This window comes from Oncorhynchus mykiss, chromosome 21, assembly GCF_057628025.1.
Source record: "Oncorhynchus mykiss isolate SJ-2025 chromosome 21, ASM5762802v1, whole genome shotgun sequence".
Taxonomy (NCBI): Eukaryota; Metazoa; Chordata; class Actinopteri; order Salmoniformes; family Salmonidae; genus Oncorhynchus; species Oncorhynchus mykiss.
Genome location: NC_143042.1, coordinates 38395313 through 38416270, shown reverse-complemented (window position 1 = coordinate 38416270; position 20958 = coordinate 38395313). Strand labels below are relative to the sequence as shown.

Here is a 20958-nt window from a genome sequence, read left to right as displayed (position 1 = left end):
AGTTAATTAGAGCCTCTGATTGCCATTTCGAACCAAGCAGGCTCCAGAGTGAAGTGCTATCCCCAACACGCACTAAGATATGTTTGGAGTTTGCCTAATTATAGGAAATGTGTGTTTGTTTGTGTTGGATTTCATTGCTTGACTCAAAACATATGAAATACCTCCCAAATGATAAGTTTAACTGTTAAGAGTATTGCTAGTCAATTGTTCATTTGAATTTCATGTGCATTTTATTATTAAAATATGGAACATGAATCGCATCATTCAAGTCACTAGTGTGTCCCGAAGTCGAAGGGTTTATTGATCCCCTTGCCACTCGATGGAAGTCATCCTCGTTAGTTTCGTCAGCAACACGTGACAACGGAGGAGGTAGCGGCAAGGGGCTGGTTTGGGATTCACCGAAATGCGCTCATATGAAATGAGACTACCCTTCTCCACTCGCGCTACAGGGGTAGAATCCCAAATTAAATGTGTAAAGTGATCAAAACAAAATTTAGCTGGATGTGCAAGACATTTTATGGATAAAAGGATAAGTAGTGTATCGTTTTAAAACGGGTGCATGTTTTTCTCCTTTGAGAAAACAGACCATTCAAAGGGGGTGTGGCATATTCTGAAAGAATGCCGCGCTAGCTGCTGAAAGGGTACTTATGGGAAGATCTCAAATGGCATACTCCTTGTCTCCTTCTCAAAACCCATTGGAGGAGAAGGTAATTGGAGCGGGACCTCTGGCTTTCTCATCTAATGGGTTTTGGATGACACTTCTCTCCGTCCGACAACTAACAAATGACGTATCAGTTTCCGGTTCACGGAGAGGAGGACAGGAGTCGAGGACAGACTTTTTTCCAAAGGAGACTCTCCCAAGGAGCTATGACCTCTGCCATTTTGGATTTTCATTCATTTTGGAAGTTTGAACCATACAAATCTTTAAAAATCTTCCTATGAACCACGTCCGATTAACTCAAAACAGAAGTTAAGAACTCCTATGTGAAAAGCTAAGAATTTAATCAAAAGATGATGGAGAAAGTGTCAATTTTGTAAAAACAAAACGACATGTCCACACCAAACCCAGCTTAACCCAAACTACTCAACTTCTCTTTGATCCATCCAACAACTTAGTACTGATTGAGTCCCATAGGGCGGTGCACAATTGGCCTCGAGTTGTCCAGGTTAAGGGAGGGTTTGGCCATCATTGTAGGCCATCATTGTAAATAAGAATTTATTCTTAACTGACTTGCCTCGAGGGGCTTAAGGACACCACAAGGAAGGTCTACTACGAAGCACGTGTCGGTATCTCCAAAAACAGAATGCAATTCAGTTGTGAACGTCAAACTGTTAACAAATCTTCTCAACTGCGAGTACGTTTCAGTAACTAAATTTGCATTGGGGGGAGGGGGTGGAGTTATTGGTTAAAAAGCCTTGATTTTTGCGGCATTGTCACTCCTTCTCCAGGCAGTATCAAAACCAAGTGGCAAAGTATCTTGCTCAAAAGGTTCACTAACAGAATGCTCTAATTAAAATTCAAGAAATATTGTGGCCAGGAGCCTTCGTGGCTGCTTGCAGCTGTATTTGTCCTCCCGGTTTCTTTCTTTGAGGACATTATTAACATGCTTCAGCAGATGAGCCGTAACAAATGTTCTGTCACAGACTGAGCAGTCATGTTGTTTAACTCCTGGGTGAGTCTGGATATGTTCAGTTAGGCGTCTTTTCTGATAGATTTCCACAGTCCCCACAGCTACAATGATTTCACTGTGTGAGTCAATAAATGCTTCTTTAGGGCCCCATTCTGACTGAATCTTTTCCCACAGTCTCCACAGTGAAATGGCTTCTCTCCAGTGTGAGTCAGTGTGTGCGTCTTTAGGGCCGACTTCTGCCTGAAGCTTTTCCCGCAGTCTCCACAGCTAAATGGTTTCTCACCTGTGTGAGTCAGTATATGCTTACCTAGGTCTCCCTTCAGATAGAAGCCTTTCCCGCAGTCTCCACATATAAATGGTTTCACACCTGTGTGAGTCTGTATATGCATCTTTAGGGACCCCTTCAGAATGAAGCTCTTCCCACAGTCTCCACAGCTAAATGATTTCACTCCCGTGTGAGTCAGTTTATGCGTATTTAAGGTCCCTTTCTGCCTGAAGCTTTTCCCACAGTCTCCACAGCTAAACGGTTTCTCTCCTGTGTGAGTCAGTGTATGGTTCCCTAGGTGTTCCTTCTGACTGAAGCTTTTCCCACAGTCGCCACATATAAATGGTTTCTCTCCTGTGTGAGTCTGAATGTGTCTGTTTAGAGTAATCTTGTGATAAAACCTTTTCCCACAGTCACCACAGATAAACGGTTTCTCTCCTGAGTGAGTCTGAATGTGTCGGTTTAGAGTAATCTTGTGATAAAACCTTTTCCCACAGTCACCACAGCTAAACGGTTTCTCCCCAGTGTGAGTCCGTATATGCGCAGTTAGTTCCTGGCTCTGATAGAAGCTTTTCCCGCAGTCACCACAACTAAATGGTTTCTTTCCAGTGTGAGCCAGTTTGTGCACAGTTAGGTTCCCCTTGACAGTGAAGCTTTTCCCGCAGTCACCACAGCTAAACGGTTTCTCCCCTGTGTGAATGCGTACATGGTTCCCTAGGTGTTCCTTTTGACTGAAGCTTTTCCCACAGTCACCACAGCTAAACAGTTTCTCCCCTGTGTGAGCCAGTTTGTGCACAATTAGATCCAATGGGGGGCTGCTGTTAAGTCCTACTTGGTCGCTGCTTGTAGCAGAGCTGTGACTGGAGGCATTGTTTTGATTATCTGGAGGGTCAAAGGGAATGTCGAGACCCTTCAGGTGGGTCACAGTCCCAAAAGGTTTGAGATCAACTGGTTTAGAGTCACTCTCTCTGTTCTCCATAGTCTGTTCAGTCACGGACTGAAGTGGGTCCTCCTGATCACATTCATTTTTCACACAGGTAGGAGGGAATTTGAACTCTGTGATGTCAGCCTCCAACCCTTGAAACCGCTCTTCCTCTTGACTGATCCGGAGTTCCTCCTGTTCCTCTTTGATCTGTGTGGGCTCTGGGTCCTCCTGCCCCAGACTGGAGCTCCACTCCTGCTCACAGTGCTGCTGTTCAGGGGGAACCTTCTCTTCAGAGACAGCAAGAGAAAACTGCAGGGAGTCTGGAGGGAAGGAGAGGAGAAGCAGAGGTTACATTTATAGTCTTTGGATATGCCTGAGTGCACAATGCCATTTCAAAATGCGTGTTGTGATACAGACACTTATTTAATCACATATATCAATTGTTTATAAGTTCAATTCATTTTGTAGGCTATACATTCACAGTGGAAATTAGCTTTTGACTAAACCTGGCACATTTACATGGATGTTGTAATATTGATGTTGATTAATGTGCATTGTCCCCTATAAATAAATAAATCCGAACAGAGAATCTCGTTTCTCATGGTCTGAGAGTCTTTAGGTGCCTTTTGGCAAACTCCAAGCGGGCTGTCATGTGCCTTTTACTGAGGAGTGGCTTTGTCTGGCCACTCTACCATAAAGGCCTGATTGGTGGAGTGCTGCAGAGATGGTTGTCCTTCTGTTAGGTTCTCCCATCTCCACAGAGGATCTCTGGAGCTCTGTCAGAGTGACCATTGGGTTCTTGGTCACCTCCCTGAACCAAGGCCCTTCTCCCCCGATTGCTCAGTTTGGCTGGGCGGCCAGCTCTAGGAAGAGTCTTGGTGGTTCCAAACTTCTTCAATTTAAGAATGGTGGAGGCCACTGTGTTCTTGGGGACCTTCAATGCTGCAGACATGTTTTAGTACCCTTCCCCAGATCTGTGCCTTGACAAAATCCTGTCTCGGAGCTCTATGGACAATTCCTTGATTTTTGCTCTGACATGTACTGTCAACTGTGGGACCTTATATAGGTCTTATACAGGTCTTTCCAAATAATTTCCAATCAATTTAAATGACCACAGTTTTAGAAACAACTCAAGGGTGATCAATGGAAACACGATGCACCTGAGCTCAATTTCAAGTCTCAAAGCAAAGGGCCTGAATATTTATGTAAATAAGGTATCTTTTTTTTGTTTTTTGTATTTTTGTATTGACACCAGCAGTCATGAAAAAAAATGCCCACATGACCATTGAGTGACAATCTCCTTTTATACACTCTGGCAGCCTGGTCTCATAGACTAGACATAACACAGTAAATGTAAATCCAGAAACTAAAATTAGTATGATATGTTTTGTTTGGTATTGTTACATAAGACAGATGGTTACGCAAACTTCTAGCAAGAAATTGTTGCGAGTTCAAATCTCATCACGGAGGACTTTAGCATTTTACCTAATAAGCAGCTTTTCAACTACTTACTACTTTTTAGCTACTTTGCATGTTACCTAACCCTTTTAGCTAACCTTAACCCTTTAACCTCACTCATGACCCAAACCACTAGCCTAGCTAACGTTAGCCAGCTAGCGAACATTATTAGCCACATTTTATTTCAAATTCATAACATTTTGTACATTTTGCAAATTCTTATCATAGCATACGAATTGTAATTTGTAAATGGAGTGTCTCGGATTTACATACAGAATAATACAAAATGCTCTGAGACCAGGTTGCAGCAACTCTGGACATGTGTTGGTAGTACCCAACTTGCTAACAACCATCAGGTCACTGATAGCCTATTCCTCAGGGTTCTATTGTCCCTCTAACCGCTCTGACATCAATGCGCAACGTTCACTGGGAACATGACGACTCCCCCACATTCTAAAATAGAATTTTTGTCCCCCCCAGTTTTATAATCGCACTCTGATAATAAAAAAAACACAGCTCCGGTGTGCTTTAGGACCATGTGGATGCCTCAGAGCAGTTGGGTAGGCTGTTTCAGACAGCTGGATTTAGGACTGTATGGGACACCACAGAGCATGCGGACAGGCTGTGTGAAGGCAAAGCTTCTGAAAGGCTGGCGTATAGTACTAGCACGGGAGAGATGATCAGGGGCAGCTGCTGTCTGTGTTGCACTTTTTTTCCCTGAGTTGTAAAAGCAAACAGAGCAGAAACTGGCTACTCTTTAGTTGACTGATCTAGCTGGCAAGGTAACTGCTGTTTGACAGAAAAAAAAGATCATATTTATTCCCAGTGCTGAGGTAGTAGTGTAACTGACATGTTACGTTAGCCAGTATTTCACCCCCTCTCGACTGAAGTGAATGAACTAACATTACTAGCAGCCAATTCGGCTCTAGCTAGCCTCTAGCTATCTGTCAGGTAGCAGTATCTAACAGCTGTTGTGAGTATGGAAATGTATTGTAGCCTTTTTTTTGTCCCGTTTCAACAGAAGTCAATTTTATGATGTACCATTAGCTAGAGCTAGCCAAACGTTAGCTAGCTAGCTAGCTTATCAACTTTAGCTATTATTTTTGCCTCAAATCACTAGACCTGACTCAAACGATTTAACCAGAGGCTAAACGATTGAAGACCGATATATTCTGACGTTTCTTCAACGTAATGTGAGTTTTTATTAGTCAGTATAGCAACGTAACGTTGATCTGTCAAGTTTCCCTAGTTAATTTCCTACTTTTCACACCGACACAAACAGCACTACAGGCTTCAATGTCATGGTGCACAGTCAGTACACAACACTATGCTCATCATGTCTTAGCAGAATCAGATGGTGACAGGTGTCCCAGCAGAGTCAGACAGCCAGGGAAGACCAGTCTACGGAGCTCAACTGAATTTTGCATTATAACAATCAGTAAATGGATACAATATCCCATCTTGAGTTGATGGGTAGGCAACAGTCTGGGATCTGGGAATAATGATCATTTCAATTATTGAACCGTTATATTGTTCAAGAATAGAATCAATGAATAAATGTACACCAAGGTAATTCTTTGTCAAGCCTCATCGGAGAAGGAGCAGATGGTGACAGGGGTCTCATCAGGGTCAGGCAGCCAGGGAAGACCAGTCTGTGACGGCACAGAGGTGAACTCTTGCAGATACAACACTTTATTCTCTCAGTGCGGCAAACACTGGACAAGCAAGAAGCTTCAAAAGATTGAAACTATTTTAAGGCAGTCTGACCAATCTCTGAAGTTGTTTTCCAAACTGTATCAAGGGTTGATAATGGCTTTCGCCGATGACACTGAAACATGTAAAACAAAAATGTGAGGAAGACCTGGGAAACACTATTGATGATGAATGGATAGAGATGTTAGAATGCCCAGTCATGTTCATATAATCTCAAACATAAATAACTGCAGTGTAAGACCACATACTATATTTATTTTATTGTTCTGTTATTTTACCAGGTAAGTTGACTGAGAACACGTTCTCATTTACAGCAACGACCTGGGGAATAGTTACAGGGGATGAATGAGCCAATTGTAAGGTGGGAATTATTAGGTGACCATGATGGTTTAAGGGACAGATTGGGAATTTAGCCAGGATACCGGGGTTAACACAAGTGCCATGGGATCTTCAATGCTCTCAGAGAGTCATGTTTAATGTCCCATCCAAAAGACAGCACCCTAAACAGGACAGTGTCCCCAATCACTTTGGGCATTAGGATATTTTATTTTTGACCAGAGGATAGAGTGCCTCCTACTGGCCCTCCAACACCACACCAGCATCTGGTCTCCCATCCAGGGACTGACCAGGACCAACCCTGCTTAGCTTCAGAAGCAAGGTGGTATGCTGCTGGCTCTTCTATATGCCAGTGAAACTGAACATCATGCAGTCAGAAATGTCATTCCTCTGCTGGAGGTGTAAAACACAAAAGGGGACATATGTTATGGTCTTGTGTTGGATGGCTTAATTCTGGCAGAGTGTTTTTTTTTTCATCTCGGTATATCTACAGATTCTCCCTTAAACATATTTAATAACGGTATCTTACATAGCTTGATGACTGTTGTCATTCTTGCTTACTTTTTGTTGTTCTAAATAGAGACGGCTAGAAGGGTCATGGGTCATATTAGATTGTGTCGAAATTCAGGAAATTAGCGTTTAGATACTCCACAAAGTGGGATTACCCTCAGACCCCCCGCCAAGTTATGTCCCTAACACTTCTAAAACCAAAAGGTGCCCCCTGCATGTTGCATCAATGCAAATGCAATAGAAAATCACATCAAACACTTGTCCTCAAAACAGTATCGTGATTTTAAAACTCACCTCACTGTGATTATTCAAATTTAAAAACTGTTTAACAACAGGTTGAAACGAAGTGGAAAACATGGTCGTTGTGGATGTTGTTTGATAGCCTAAAACGAAATGCACAGCGCGTTCAATCTAAGCATCATATATAGAAGGGTTTTCATTATCTATCTGGCCCTTAACCCCGTGGATATCGACATGCCACAAAAGCATGCACCATTGGCAGAATCGATATCCGTGCTTTTAAACCAGGATCGCTAAAATAATACAAATGAGTGTTTACAAACCAAAAAAATACATACGAACCTATTCTACATAGTTGTATCTCTGGTGTGAACCGCAGCAGTCTCCGTAGCCGATCATTCTCCTCCTGGTACTCCGCTACCGCTTTCTCAACTGCTTCGAAAATCTCCACAGCAGCAGACTCCGTTAAACGCTCATTTAAAAATAAACGCAACAACTGTAGTTTAGACATTTTTTCAGTGGATCAGGTTGGGTAGCCTATGCCGTATGTAAATTATCTTTGGTTCAGTCAGTGTGTCTTTCTTTTGTCCACACAAGGAATGCAAAATCGTAAAAAAAAGTCGCCCCCTACTTCCGAGGAAGGGCTATGTTTAGCTTGAAGTCTCGCGATAGTTCTGGTGAACGTAACATGGCGGTGTCTTGTGTTTACGAATTCGCAGCATGACTTCGTGACTGCTGCTATCCAAGTCCAGTGTGCTGCTACGTTGTTCTCGTTCGAATACTCAATTTCAGTAAAGAAGAGTTTCGCCTTTGCCGAAGAGGCTTTGAAACCTAATAGAAAAACCGTAAGGCCGACCAAAGAGGTAGCTAGCTAACATTAGTTAGCATCGCTAGTTGTCCATCTGTAACTAATGTTTTATAGTAGCTAGTTAGCTAATTGCTAAACTAGCCGTCATTTAACCAACCCTCGCATTGAATATCATTCTAACAACACTAATGGCGTAATTTTGTCGATATTGTGATGTAGTGCTGAATGATTGGTGATATGTTTGTTAGCTACCTAGATGGGTTTTATTTGACGTGTACCCATGATGTAGTGTGTTCGCATTCAATTTCTCCTTGCCAACCCCTCTACCCCTCCAGTGTCCCGTGCCGTGGGTGCTGTGATGACCTCAACCAAACTGAGACATCCACAGTGCAGGAAGAAGCACCCTAGTAGCACCTACCACACTAACGTCTGACACAGGCAGACCACCAGGGAGGCAGGATATACAACTCAGCACTGTGACGCCGGGGGAAAGAAGATTTGAGAGGAAGCACTGAAGGATAGGACGAAATAGTGATCGAGAGATGTCTGGTCCGGTAGAGGGGGGTGAAAGTGGGGATGTGGCAGGAGTTTGGCGGGAGGCAGAGGTGGAAAGTGATCCTCCTCAATCAGCTCCACCTCTATCCCAGGGTGAGGGCTTGGAGAATAAAGAAGAAGAGGCCCCTCCAGCGGCTAAGCAGCCTAGGCTCAGTGGAGATGGGTTGGAGCTGAGTCTCAGCCTGGACCCCCCTGATGCACATGGAGGACCCATAGAACAGGCAGGATTGAGGCAGGAAGACTTGGCTGTACTGACCCATAATGGAGGTAAAGTTGTTACCAGTTGTTGTATTTCAGGAATAGCTTCCTTCACTGGTGTGCATCTCTCTAAATATTCTAAGTCAATGCTTATCATATGTTTGATTCACATTCCTTGTAAAAAAAAAAAAAGACGTTTTTTTTTTAAAGATAGAAGATGGGGAACATAGCCTCTAGCCTCTTGACTTAATGCAATAATAGTATTTAACTCATAATGTTTATCCATATCTGTTAGAGGCCAACCAGCCAAGTGTGATGGAAGGAGGAGAAGAAGATACGGCAGCTGAAGAAGTAGAATGCCATGAGAATGGAGGTCCTTGTGAGGCTCATGGCACGAGAGAGGGAGGAGAGGAGAAGGTGGAAGAGGGGGAACAGGAGAAGGTGGAAGAGGGGGAACAGGAAAGCTCAGCTGAAAGCACCAGCGAAGGACAAAAGTATGTGAAGAATTTTAGGATTATTCTAGGTAAATAATTTAGAAGCTAAAAAATTAAGCACACAGAGATTCGAGGTTTGAAGAGACATTTCTGCGGTGATATTTGGGTGTCCAAACCTTTAAATGATCCATCCACTGTTTTGTTTGTCCTCATCTATGTATTTCTCATGTACTGCGGCCTACTCTTATCCCCTCTCTCCTATCTGCAGCCTGGGTCTCGATTTCAGCCAGAACCCCCAGATGCTGACTGGTTCCTGGGCTGAGTACTCCAGCCTCCCTGAGAACTACCTCAAGGGCTGCAAATGGTAACTCCCTCTTAAAATATTGTTCCTTGGTTGATTACGTGGCTTTAGGATCCATTTAGCTTTACAGGCTATCTGAAGAAGTAACTGTTAATTCTCCAGGGCCCCAGATGGCTTGTGCATCCTGACCAACAGTGCAGACAACGTGCTGCGTGTCTACAACCTCCCCCCAGAGATCTACAGCTACAACTGGGACCTGCTCACTGAGATGGTGAGGCTCCAGAGATTTAATTCACTAAAAAGCCAACAAAACAGAGAGGGATCAACCTTGAAAACGTATTGCGTAATGAATACACCACAGGGTAACTGACTAAAACGGCTAGATTCCCCTTGGAGATCAACACAGTATTTATCTCGTGTCTCTCCTTCCCTCCCCTGCAGAGTCCAGTGCTGAAGATGGCAGAGGGGGACACCATCTATGACTACTGCTGGTACCCCAAGATGAGCTCCCTGGACCCTGACTCCTGCTTGTGAGTTCAATCAATCAAACGTTATTTATGAAGCCATTTTTTTTGTTGTCAACAGTTGTCACAAAGTACTTTAAAGATGGAATCCGCAGTAGGGTTAGCAGTTCCACTGTTTTTGTTTTTTGCTGGGGAACGTCACGCACCGCAGTCCCCCCAAAAATCATTACATATTCAGCTGTTCTATCACGCCTGCAATGAGGTTCTAAGGGGGTGGAAAAAACAGTTCTTTGTTTGAAATAACGTCTTTGTTGTTCTAATCTCGATAACGGACATGGCAGTTTCACTGCTATGGATTCCAGCTTGAATGATTCCAGCTTTAAAGGGAGACTTCAAAATGGTTCAACTTTGTATTAATCATCTCCAGCACCACCTCAACATAAGTGAAAATGGTGCGTTTCTATCTTTTATTGTTAAACGATAGAGGAAGATAAGTGTTTCCGATGACTTCATCGGTGTGATTTTGATCAATTATGAGTAGGCATTGCCTACTAATTGGTTAATGATGTCATTGGAAACACTTAATCGATCTATCTTTTTTACTACAAAACATAGAAATGTGCCATTTTCACACATGTTGATGTTAGGGTGGTGCTGGAGATTATTCATATGTTTTTTTAAAATTTCCCTTTAAGCTACAGTGCCTTCAGAATGTATTCGTACCCATTGACTTATTCCACATTTTGTTGTTACAGCCTGAATTCAAAATGGATGAAATAGATTTCTCACCCATCTACACACAATACCCAACATGTTTTTAGAAATCTATTGAAAATTAAATACACAAGTATTCACACCCCTGAGTCAATACATGTTAGAATCAACTTTAGCAGCGATTACAGCTGTGAGTCTTTCTGGGTAAATCTCTAAGAGCTTTGCACAACTGGATAGTACAATAATTGCACATTTATTCTGTAAGAAATTCTTCAAGCTCTGTCAAGGTGGTTGTTGATCATTGCTATACAGCCGTTTTCAAGTCTTGCCATAGATTTTCAAGCCTGAAACTAGGCCACTCAGGAACTAGGCCATTCAGGAACTAGGCCATTCAGGAACTAGGCCACTCAGGAACATTCAATGTCGTCTTGGCAAGCAACTCCACTGTGTATTTGTCCTTGTTTTAAGTTCTTGTCTTGCTGAATGGTGAATTTGTCTCCCTAATGTCTGTTGGAAAGCAGACTGATCCCAGGTTATCCTCTAGGATTTTGCCTGTGCTTAGCTCTATTCTGTTTATTTTTATCCCCAAAAAACTCCCTAGTCCTTGCTGATGAAAAGCATGCCCATAACATGATGCAGCTACCACTAGGGCTGTGGTGGTCATGAAATTTTGTCAACCGGTTATTGTCACGCAAAAGACTGCCGGTCTCACAGTAATTGACCATTAATGAACATAAACGCGTTCATCTCCAGGCCTCCGCTCATGCAAGCTGCGGATGCCACTTTTGGAACATCTACATTTTAAAGAAAGTATAATAAATCAATTTAATTTAAAAGTAAATCCATTATTTATTTTAGCCATGTCTAAAGAAACATTATTATATGACGGAAAAGTATTTGAGAAGAACAGAATATGAGTTGGCCTACTGTGTTATCTGGCAATGCGCCGAACCGTAGGCCTTTTCATTTAGCAGACAAGATATGCTTATAAGTCCCCTGCCATTTATTTGATATTCTGTAATTTTATCGTGAGAAGAATATACTTGTACTTAGGTGAATAAAATAGAAAGGATATTTTTCCCATTCCAGAACGAGAGTACGCGAGTGAAGTGGCAATGTTCAGTGTCAGTGATAATTTGAAACGGGTCCTATACACTAGATTTAGAGTTATTTGGCAACTTTAGTTGTGAATGATACAAACCTTAGGATGTCTTAGAAATCAGAACATACATCGGCTGCATGGTTCAATGAGGCACTCTTGCTCAGATATCGGTAAGTGGACTGGAGGCAGGGCATGAAAGGGATAACGAATCCAGTTGTTTTCGCTGCCCATATCATTGCATAGTGCAGAAAATACACGAGAGTTCAGGGGCCTTGCTTTAACAAAGTTAACCATTTTCACTGTAGTGTCCAAAACGTCTTTCAAGCTGTCAGGCATTCCCTTGGCAGCAAGAGCCTCCCAGTGAATGCTGCAGTGTACCCACGTGGCGTCGGGAGAAACTGCATAGCCCCGTTGGAAAATCTTTATGGACTCTTTGAAAATGTGAATCACATTTTTTTTATATATCTCGTACCCCCGACGGCATTGCGCGAGTCCCATAGGGCGGCGCACAATTGGCCCAGCGTCGTCCGGGTTTGGCCAGGGCAGGTCGTCATTGTAAATAAGAATTTGTTCTTAGCTGAGTTGCTTAGTTAACTAAAAAAAGGGTAAAGATTCGGACCCTTTACTCAAATCAAATTGTATTTGTCACATGCGCCGAATACAACAGTGAAATGCTTACTTACAAGCCCTTAACCAAAAATGCAGTTTTAAGAAAATACCCCCAAAAAAGTAAGAGCTAAGAATAACAAATAATTAAAGAGCAGCAGTAAATAACAATAGTGGGCCTATATACAGGGGGTACCAGTACAGAGTCGATGTGCGGGGACACTGGTGTTGAGGTAATTGAAGTGATATGTACATGTAGGTAGAGTTATTGAAGTGACTATGCATAGATAACTCAGTGCTTTGTAGAAGCACCTTTGACAGCGATTACAGCCTCGAGTCTTCTTGGGTATGACGCTACAAGCTTGGCACACCTATATTTGGGGATTTTCTCACATTCTCAGCAGATCCTCTCAAGCTCTGTCAGGTTGGATGGGGAGCGTCGCTGCACAGCTATTTTCAGGTCTCTCCAGAGATGTTCAAGTCCGGGCTCTGGCTGGGCCACTCAAGGACATTCAGAGACTTGTCCTGAAGCCATTCCTGTTGGAAGGAGAACCTTCGTCCCAGTCTGAGGTCTTTAGAGCTGTGGAGCAGGTTTTCATCAAGTATCTCTCTGTACTTTGTTCTGTTCATCTTTCCCTCGATCCTGACTAGTGTCCCTGCCCCTGAAAAACTTCCCCATAGCATTATACTGCCATCACCATTCTTCACCATAGGGATGGTGCCAGGTTTCCTCCAGACGTGACGCTTGGCATTCATGACAGAGTTCAATCTTGGTTTCATCAGACCAGAGAATCTTGTTTCTCATGGTCAGAGTTCTTTAGGTGCCTTTTGGCAAACTCCAAGCGGGCTGCCCTGTGCCTTTTACTTAGGATTGGCCTCTGTCTGGCCACTCTAACATAAAGCCCTGATTGGTGGAGTGCTGCAGAGATGCTTGTCCTTCTGGAAGGTTCTCCCATCTCCACAGAGGACTTCTGGAGCTCTGACAGAGTGACCATTGGGTTCTTGGTTACCTCCCTAACCAAGGCCCTTCTCCCACGATTGCTCAGTTTAGCCGGGCGACCAGCTCTAAGAACAGTCTTGGTGGTTCCAAACTTCTTCCATTTAAGAATGATGGAGGCCACTGTGGTCTTGGATTTCTAAAGCTGCATATATTTTTTTGGTACCCTTCCCCAGATCTGTACCTCTACTGACAATTCCTTCATTCATTTCCTTCATTTCGTATTCTTCTGTACATAAATCGGAGACACTCCATTTAGTATAATGTTTTGGTATGTATTAAAATTGTTTGCCCATGACCCAATTTTGTAGGATATGTTACGAATTACAATTCTTATTATGCGAATTTGCAAAAGGTATGGTATGTTAGGAATTCTGTCTAGCTGGCTAATGTTAGCTAGGGGTTAGGTTAAAGGGTAATACATATGCATAAGAGGAGATAACCATGACTCAACGGTCAATTTTTACTGCCGTCATTTCTTATTTAACTAGGTAAGTTAAGAACAAATTCTTATTTACAATGACGGCCTACAGAGGCCAAACCCGGACAATGCTGGGCCAATTGTGCGCCACTCTATGCGACTCCCTATCACAAATGGTTATGATACAGCCTGGAATCGACCCAGGGTCTGTAGTGACACACCTAGCACTGAGATGCTGTGCCTTAGACCGCTGTGCCACTCGGGAGCCTGAGTGACTCATGACTGCCAGTGTGGTGGTAATACAGTCACTACAACAGCCACCACCATCCTTCAATATATCAAGAGTGGTACTCAGTGTTGTGTTGGATTTGCCCCAAACATAATGCTTTGTATTCATGACATAAAGTTCATTTCTTTGCCACATTTTTTGACGTTTTAATTCAATCCCAGAGAAGTTTCCTTCCTCTCCAGCAACTGAGTTAGGAAAAACGCCTGTATCTTAGTAATGACTGGGTGTATTGATACACCATCCAAAGTGTAATTCATAACTTCACCATGCTCAAAGGGGTATTCAATGTCTGCTTTTATTTTCACCCGTCTACCAATACTGTAGGTGCCCCCCTTTGCGAGGCATGTTTGAATAGTGTTTGAATACTTATTGGCTATTTGTTTGGGGCTCTCAAAAAGTGACATATTGCAGCTTTAACAGAACTGATTGTTTTTAAAGGGCCTTAGTAAAGCACTGTAATTATTATGACTCCGTCTGTGCCGTGGCAAGCTGAGATCAATGTTGCCCAGCCGTTACCGTGGAGAATGCCATTGTTACGGGCCGCTAACGAGGCCTCCTTACCAACACCGCTTAACCCCCCCCCCCTCACACTGCCTCCGATGGTTCCTCTCTGATCAGTGCCCAGCGTGGGTTGTGGTCCACCGCACGAAGCGAGGAAAGCAACATATCCTCTAGACTAGAAGAAGGAGGGGGAATGAGAGAGAGAGCGGGGTCATTGGGTGGAAGGGGGACAGTACACAAGGAGTGAAGGATCAAACCATAAACAACACGGAACGGAAAACATTTCTTCACAGCGAGAAGAAGTGGAGAGAATGAGAAAAAAGGAAAGCGAGTTGACGAAAGAGAAGGGCGAGTGGAGATGATTGTCTCAGGGAAGGACCCTGAGAGGAGCCAGGGTAACGGGGACGAGGATGCTAGTCGGAGCTGACCCACCATGTGAACTCCGTCTGTGTGTTCAGACAGCATGATGTTTTGTCTGGTGTTGTTGAGGGTTACGGAGTGGAGTCAGTCAGGTGGGATGACGTGGCCCTAACGTTTCCTAAACATTTGTTCGGGGAGTCAAATGAACCGTATGTTTAGAAGACATCATTGCGTCATGCTCACAGGTGGACGAGGCGTACTCCTGTTTGGGTGTCTGGGGAATGTACTAAGATCTGATTGGTAGAGATAGTAAAAACATGACATCATTTGCAAGCATGTGGTGAGGGTCTGTGAGTGGCAGTGGGGTTCTTGGCTGTTTTTGTCATATTTCTCCCTCCTTTTTTTGTGTGTTTCTCTCTCTCTCTCTCCAGCTTTCCCTCCTCTCTCATGCTCTACCTACCCCTTTCCCTCCCTCTCTCTCTCATGCTCTCCCTCCCTCTTTCCCTCCTCCCTCTTTCCTGCTCTCCCTCCCTCTTGCCCTCCCTCTCTCTGCCCAAAGCCATGTGGTGTACCCTCCTGTGGAGTGTAGAATGGTCACTGGTGTTCCTCCTTTGAATTGCTTTCTGGGCTGGCGTCCAGGCTAGCTGTGGTGTACCATTATAATGAGGGGATTCCCAACAGACAGAACAAAGACACAGTGCCATAAGAGCACTGAGCCGCCCAGGCTAATTTCCTCTTGGCTAATTGAGCCTCAGTTCAGACAGTGATATTTAAGCGTTTATGTTGGGCTGTTAGGTTCCCCCCCGTAGTTCTGTTAGTTGAAAAGCCATACAGTATGTCTGTCTGTTGATGGCTCGTTTTTTTTTTGTCCATTCTAAAACAACAAACTGTTAGTGAATAGATAAGAGGGGCTGAATGAAATTCAAGCTGAAATAGTGACTGGGGAGTGAAGTACTGAAATGTCCTCTCTGATGGATCTGGCACAAAGCAGTGTGTCTGTTTTTCAAGTGAGATGAAAAAATGACTCTTCCTTTGTCCTGTTGTGACCCACACTTTCCTTTCTACCTCCATCATTTCCCTCAACCTCTTCTCTCTCCACCCCTTTTTTTCATCCATCCTTAAACTCCCTCCATGACCAATCTCTTCCTCTTCAACCATCCTTCTCCATCCCTTTTCCTTCTCTCCATCCATCCATCCTTTCCTCCATCTCTCTCCCCCCCCTAGTATAGCCAGCAGCAGTCGTGATAACCCGGTCCATATCTGGGATGCGTTCTACGGGGACCTGCGTGCCAGCTTCAGACCCTACAACCATCTGGATGAGCTGACCGCAGCCCACTCCCTCTGCTTCTCCCCAGACGGATCACAGCTCTACTGCGGCTTCGACAAGACAGTCAGGGTGTTCTACACAGACAGGCCTGGAAGAGATTGTGAGGAAAGGCCCACTGTAGGTTAGTAGACTAGATCGGGGTTTCCCGAACTCGGCCCTGGGCCGGGGGCACGTTTTTGTTTTTTTGCCCTAGCACTATATATCGGATTTACAATAACCAACTCATTATCAAGCTTTGATTATTTGAATCAGCTGTGTAGTGCTAGGCCAAAAACCAGAACGTGCACCCCGGGGACGGACGGACGGGCGGGGAGGGGGGGGTTGGGGAACGTATTGGTGATGTACATTACCAGTTACGGATTGGTAGTGGTGTTAATTGCACAGTATTTGTATTTGGGTGCCCAAATGTTATTTGCTCAATCATTCTCTACAGTGTAGACAGAGTAATATCCGTTATAATTTGCAATGTCAGCTATAAATGGGGCGGCAGGTAGCCTAGTGGTTAGTGCTTTGGGCCAGTAACCGAAAGGTTGCCAGATCGAATCCCCGAGCTGACAAGGTAAAAAATTGGTTGTTCTGTCCCTGAACAAGGAACACTGTTCCTAGGCCGTCATTGTAAATAAGAATTTGTTCTTAACTGACTTGCCTAGTTAAATCAAATAAAATAAACACAGGGGATCCTGGTAAGTGCAGTATTTTTCTTTCAAGTGATCAAATAATTCCAACGCAGCTGCATCAAATGATCTGATGTGCATACCACCCTGCACCATCCTGCATCCCACTGCTGGCTTGCCTCTGAAGCTAAGCAGGGTCGGTCCTGGTCGGTCCATGGATGGGAGACCAGAGGCTGCTGGAAGAGGTGTTAGAGAGCCAGTAGGAGGCAGTATTTCCTTTGGTCTAAAAAAAAAAACCTGTATATATCCCAATGCCCCAGGGCAGTGGTTAGGGACATTGCCCTGTATAAGGTGCCGTCTTTCGGGATGGATGTTAAATGGGTGTCCTGACTCTCTGTGGTCACTGAAGATCCCATGGTACTTATGTTAAGAGTAGGGGTGTTAACCCCGGTGTCCTGGCTAATCATCCGTAATTATCCTCAGCTTCCAACTGGCTCATTCATCCCCTGTAACTATTCCCCAGGTCATTGCTATGAATGCGAATGTGTTCTCAGTCGACTTACCTGGTAAAATAAAACGTGTTTTCCTAGATTTCTAACCCATTAGTTATACCAGCAGCGCAAACTCAAATGGTCCTTAATATGTTGATCTGAACCCATGTGGACGCTGAGCGTGTGTTCCCTCCCCAGTGAAGAAGCAGGGTCAGGGTCAGAGTGGCATCATCTCCTGCATGGCGTTCAGCCCGTGCCAGTCTGTGTACGCCTGTGGCTCGTACTCCCGCACCGCAGGCCTCTACTCCTGCCAGGACGGCTCTCAGCTGGCCCTGCTGCCGCCCAGGCACCACGGGGGCATCACACACCTCGCCTTCTCACCCGACGGACACTACCTGTACACTGGGGGTCGCAAGGTGACCGAACGCAAACACAACCTCAAAGGGAGACATGGGGCTTAAAAGAGTTGTCCTTTATAAAACGGACCACTCAGAGAGATTTGGGTAGGAGGAGCACAGTGGAGAACGGGGTGGTTCTCTAAAACACATACTGTATTTACGCACTCATACCCACATTCTCTATCAGTGTTATTATTTAACTTGGAAGTCTTGAGGTGTGTGTGTGTGTGTGTTTGTTTAACTATTCTTGTGGGGACTTCTGGTCCCCACAAGAATAGTTAAACACACACAAATTTCATCAACTGGGAACATTTTGTTGGTCCCCATAAGGTCAAATGCTATTTCGTAGAGGTTAGGAAAAATAGGATTTTGAGTCCCGACAAGGTTAGCTGTACAAGAGTGTGTGTGTGTGTGTGTGTGTGTGTGTGTGTGTGTGTGTGTGTGTGTAGGACCCAGAGATTCTGTGCTGGGACCTGAGGGACCCGGGAAAGATTCTATTCTCTCTGAAAAGGAATGTGGCCACCAACCAGCGGATCTACTTCGACCTGGACCCGTAAGTCCATACCCTGGATCTTGTCTTCCTGCTACTCTCACAGCTAACCGCAGTCCGCCAATGCCCCCTGTCCCCGTTCCACCATTTGAGAAACCCTTGACTTAGCACCTAATACCCTTGCACCCTTAACTACTCTTCATATTATGCTCTTCACAACTTCAGAGATTATACTCTTCACAACTGCTCTTCATATTATACCATCTCTCGGTCTGTCTCTGTGTGTGTAGTTGTTAATGCTGACCGTGTGTGTGTAGGTCTGGCCGGTACTTGTTGAGTGGTGACACAGAGGGGGTGGTGTCAGTGTGGGACACCCTCACAGCTCCCCCCGATGGTAACCAGGAGCTACTGCAGCCTCAGCTCCACTTCCAGGCCCATAGGGACTGCACCAACGGCATCAGGTAGGCTTTACCAGGGTTTTATTAGCATTGTTTGACTGCTGTATCTATTTAATATACTAAATATGTAGATTTTTAGAAGTGGTCTCCCACTTGCTGTTTGGGGGCAGCAGCGTATGTGTCATTTCAATATCGCTCTTATTTTCTGTCAATGTCCCGTCTCTCTCGTCCCTCCAATCTCCCCCTAGTGTCCACCCCTTCATGCCGTTGCTGGTGTCGTCCAGCGGGCAGCGCCAGTTCCTCTCCCCGGGGGACAGTAGTGATGGAGACTCCTCGGGCTCTGAGGGAGATGTCGTGATGTTATCACCTACCCCAGAGGTCAGACAGGACAACGCTCTGACTGTGTGGTGGGCCGGACCACTTAGCCCAGCCAACGAGGGGGCGCAGGAGGAACCACCGCCAGTGGTGGTGATTGATTGATTGTGGAGTAGCCCATCTCAACCCCCCCCCCCCCCTCTGGACTGAACCAAATGTCAAACTGCCAATATGAGAAAATGTAGTAGTACTTATTCTGTTTTAAAAGTATGGCAATCAATATATTGTCCCTTGGATTCAGCGAATTACAGTTTCCCCAGTCTCGAAGCCAAGGTACAAACTATTGTGAATGCTAACATGCTATTACAATTGAAAGGTAATGTGCTACAATGCTAGCAGGGAGCTTACCAATTCCAAACCTCTCAGGTTCAGATGACCACCACAGCCAGACCAGGCCCTGTGTGTTGGATGAGCACAGTGTTGTGTTGAATGTACATCAATCTACCTTCCAATCATATGTTGCTCTAGGGGAGTGTTCTGTTTACCTCGTGTTAGTCTTTTTTTTTATTGTTGCAAGTGCCAAGCTGGTGCCATGGCATCGCTATACATGCATCAGTAAATGTATATTTTTGTAAAGCCATGGTGAATATTGTAGTTTCTGAATGTATTAAAATCGGTAAGCAGTTAGCATAATTGCTGGGGGGGGGTAAGTGATTAGCAATATTTGTATAGGAAGAACGGTTGTTTTTGCAAGTTCTCCATTGCTGGTTGCGGTGTAGCCTGTCTGCAAATCCAGGGAAACCACTAGAGGGCAAACTAACTGCTACAGGTGGATTATCGGTTTCACACAGAAACCACCTCATGCTGCAGCTGAATTAATGTGTTGTATTTTGTCTCTATATTTAGTTGTTGTAGAATAAGCTATTCTAACAAGCCCAGGGGACTATATATATTTGTTTTCTGAGAAGGATCTGTCATATACCTTTCAAGCACACCCTCAAAACAAATGCACACAGACGCACGTTGTAGAACCACGAGTATAAGTAGAGCTAAGTGCCGAGTTGGAGAGCGACACTGTTGTGTTGTGAAAGTTGCTAAGCGACCGTCTTAGAATAAGTGAAGGGCCTCGGGAGGGTGACGTGGGGTACAAGACGGAGAAAGAGTGGGTGATGGAGCGTTTGTGCCGAAAGGGGGAGAACTTGTTAGTGCTGAATCAGTGGTGTGATCTTCACACAGACGAACAGTGAGCTGTGCTTTATCTAACTAGCCGAGAGTCTTCTTTTAGGAGTCTGGGGGTATTTTTAGGAGTCAAACAGAGAATAGGGAGAGTGTAATCCTCATCTATCCAGCCTAGGCTCGTTAGTAAGAAGGGTGTGTGATCTTCTGTTACCAGTCTAGGGGTGTCTGTTAAGGGTTGAGAGCATGTCTGACATGGGGCTTCTACAGAGGATGCTGAACAAGACCAGCCTCTACACATGCTCTCCCACACACATCCTGGGTTAGACTCAACAATGCAACACTCAAGCCACGCTTTGTGTACGCAACTTCCACTAACAATGGAATGTAGAGTAAGGTTCTTCTTCCTTCTGCTTTCTGTTTCTTCTCTTCCCCCCCCCCCCCCCCCCCCCACCCACTTCTAGACAGCCTCCATAAAAACTGCAAACAACATGAGGCGTGTAGCTATGTCGTAATTCTACCTTCGTTCCAAGACACCTTTATAAACGTTATTGTGTTTTCTTGAGTGTTATTTACTTACAATGGCACAGAGTATTTGGTTCCATTTCTGATGAATGGTTTCTCGCCCCCGCTCTCTGCCTGCCTCCACGCTCTATAGTCGGTCAGAAATGATTTTCCTCCAAGTGGGGGATATCAAGCAAGTAGCTATATAAAATAATGGCATTTTGACATTTTGAAAGACATTTGTAAACAATTATTCAAATGACCGTCCGCTGTTAGAGCAGTAATCCGAGGGAGAAAGCACTCAGAGAACAAACACACACATCAGTTTGACAAGGGGTAATTCAGCATGGAGAAAGAGGATGACATCTCTGGAGGGAGAATTGTAAATGTCTGTGTAAGCTGGTGTGTGGTGTTTCA

The 20958-nt window shown here is 44.5% G+C and overlaps 2 protein-coding genes across 6 annotated transcripts; one reads left to right on the top strand and one right to left on the bottom strand.

Moving 5' to 3' along the window:
* Positions 1 to 211: 211 nt before the first annotated feature.
* On the bottom strand, positions 212 to 7741 carry LOC110500517 (uncharacterized). Its single transcript, XM_021577920.3, has 2 exons — positions 7421 to 7741; positions 212 to 3141 (listed from the first exon to the last, which is right to left on the bottom strand). Exons 1-2 carry the CDS (start codon positions 7587 to 7589, stop codon positions 1733 to 1735), a joined length of 1578 nt encoding a protein of 525 aa, XP_021433595.3. The 5' UTR covers positions 7590 to 7741; the 3' UTR covers positions 212 to 1732.
* wrap53 (WD repeat containing, antisense to TP53) lies at positions 7488 to 19501 on the top strand. 5 transcript variants are annotated; one of them, XM_090214611.1, is made up of 11 exons: positions 7488 to 7982; positions 8222 to 8708; positions 8935 to 9133; positions 9342 to 9437; positions 9537 to 9645; positions 9816 to 9904; positions 16053 to 16276; positions 17459 to 17676; positions 18108 to 18211; positions 18466 to 18609; positions 18795 to 19501. In XM_090214611.1, exons 2-11 carry the CDS (start codon positions 8429 to 8431, stop codon positions 19024 to 19026), a joined length of 1695 nt encoding a protein of 564 aa, XP_090070737.1. In that variant the 5' UTR covers positions 7488 to 7982; positions 8222 to 8428; the 3' UTR covers positions 19027 to 19501. The 5 variants fall into 5 exon arrangements, 3 of the variants coding, with proteins under 3 accessions (XP_090070737.1, XP_036813829.2, XP_036813828.2); XR_016490324.1 differs by having other exon boundaries at positions 7710 to 7941; positions 15260 to 16276; XR_016490325.1 differs by having other exon boundaries at positions 7710 to 7982; positions 15260 to 16276.
* The last annotated feature ends 1457 nt before the right edge of the window (positions 19502 to 20958 follow it).

Excerpts from the sequence above, each read along its gene's own strand:
- LOC110500517 (XM_021577920.3), bottom strand. The coding sequence starts at position 7,589 with ATGTCTAAACTACAGTTGTTGCGTTTATTTTTAAATGAGCGTTTAACG. Across the intron at positions 3,142-7,420 it reads GATACAACTATGTAGAATAG|ACTCCCTGCAGTTTTCTCTT; the intron begins GTTCGTATGTAT and ends CCTTCCCTCCAG.
- wrap53 (XM_090214611.1), top strand. The coding sequence starts at position 8,429 with ATGTCTGGTCCGGTAGAGGGGGGTGAAAGTGGGGATGTGGCAGGAGTT. Across the intron at positions 9,905-16,052 it reads CTGGACCCTGACTCCTGCTT|TATAGCCAGCAGCAGTCGTG; the intron begins GTGAGTTCAATC and ends TCCCCCCCCTAG. Across the intron at positions 18,212-18,465 it reads ATCTACTTCGACCTGGACCC|GTCTGGCCGGTACTTGTTGA; the intron begins GTAAGTCCATAC and ends GTGTGTGTGTAG.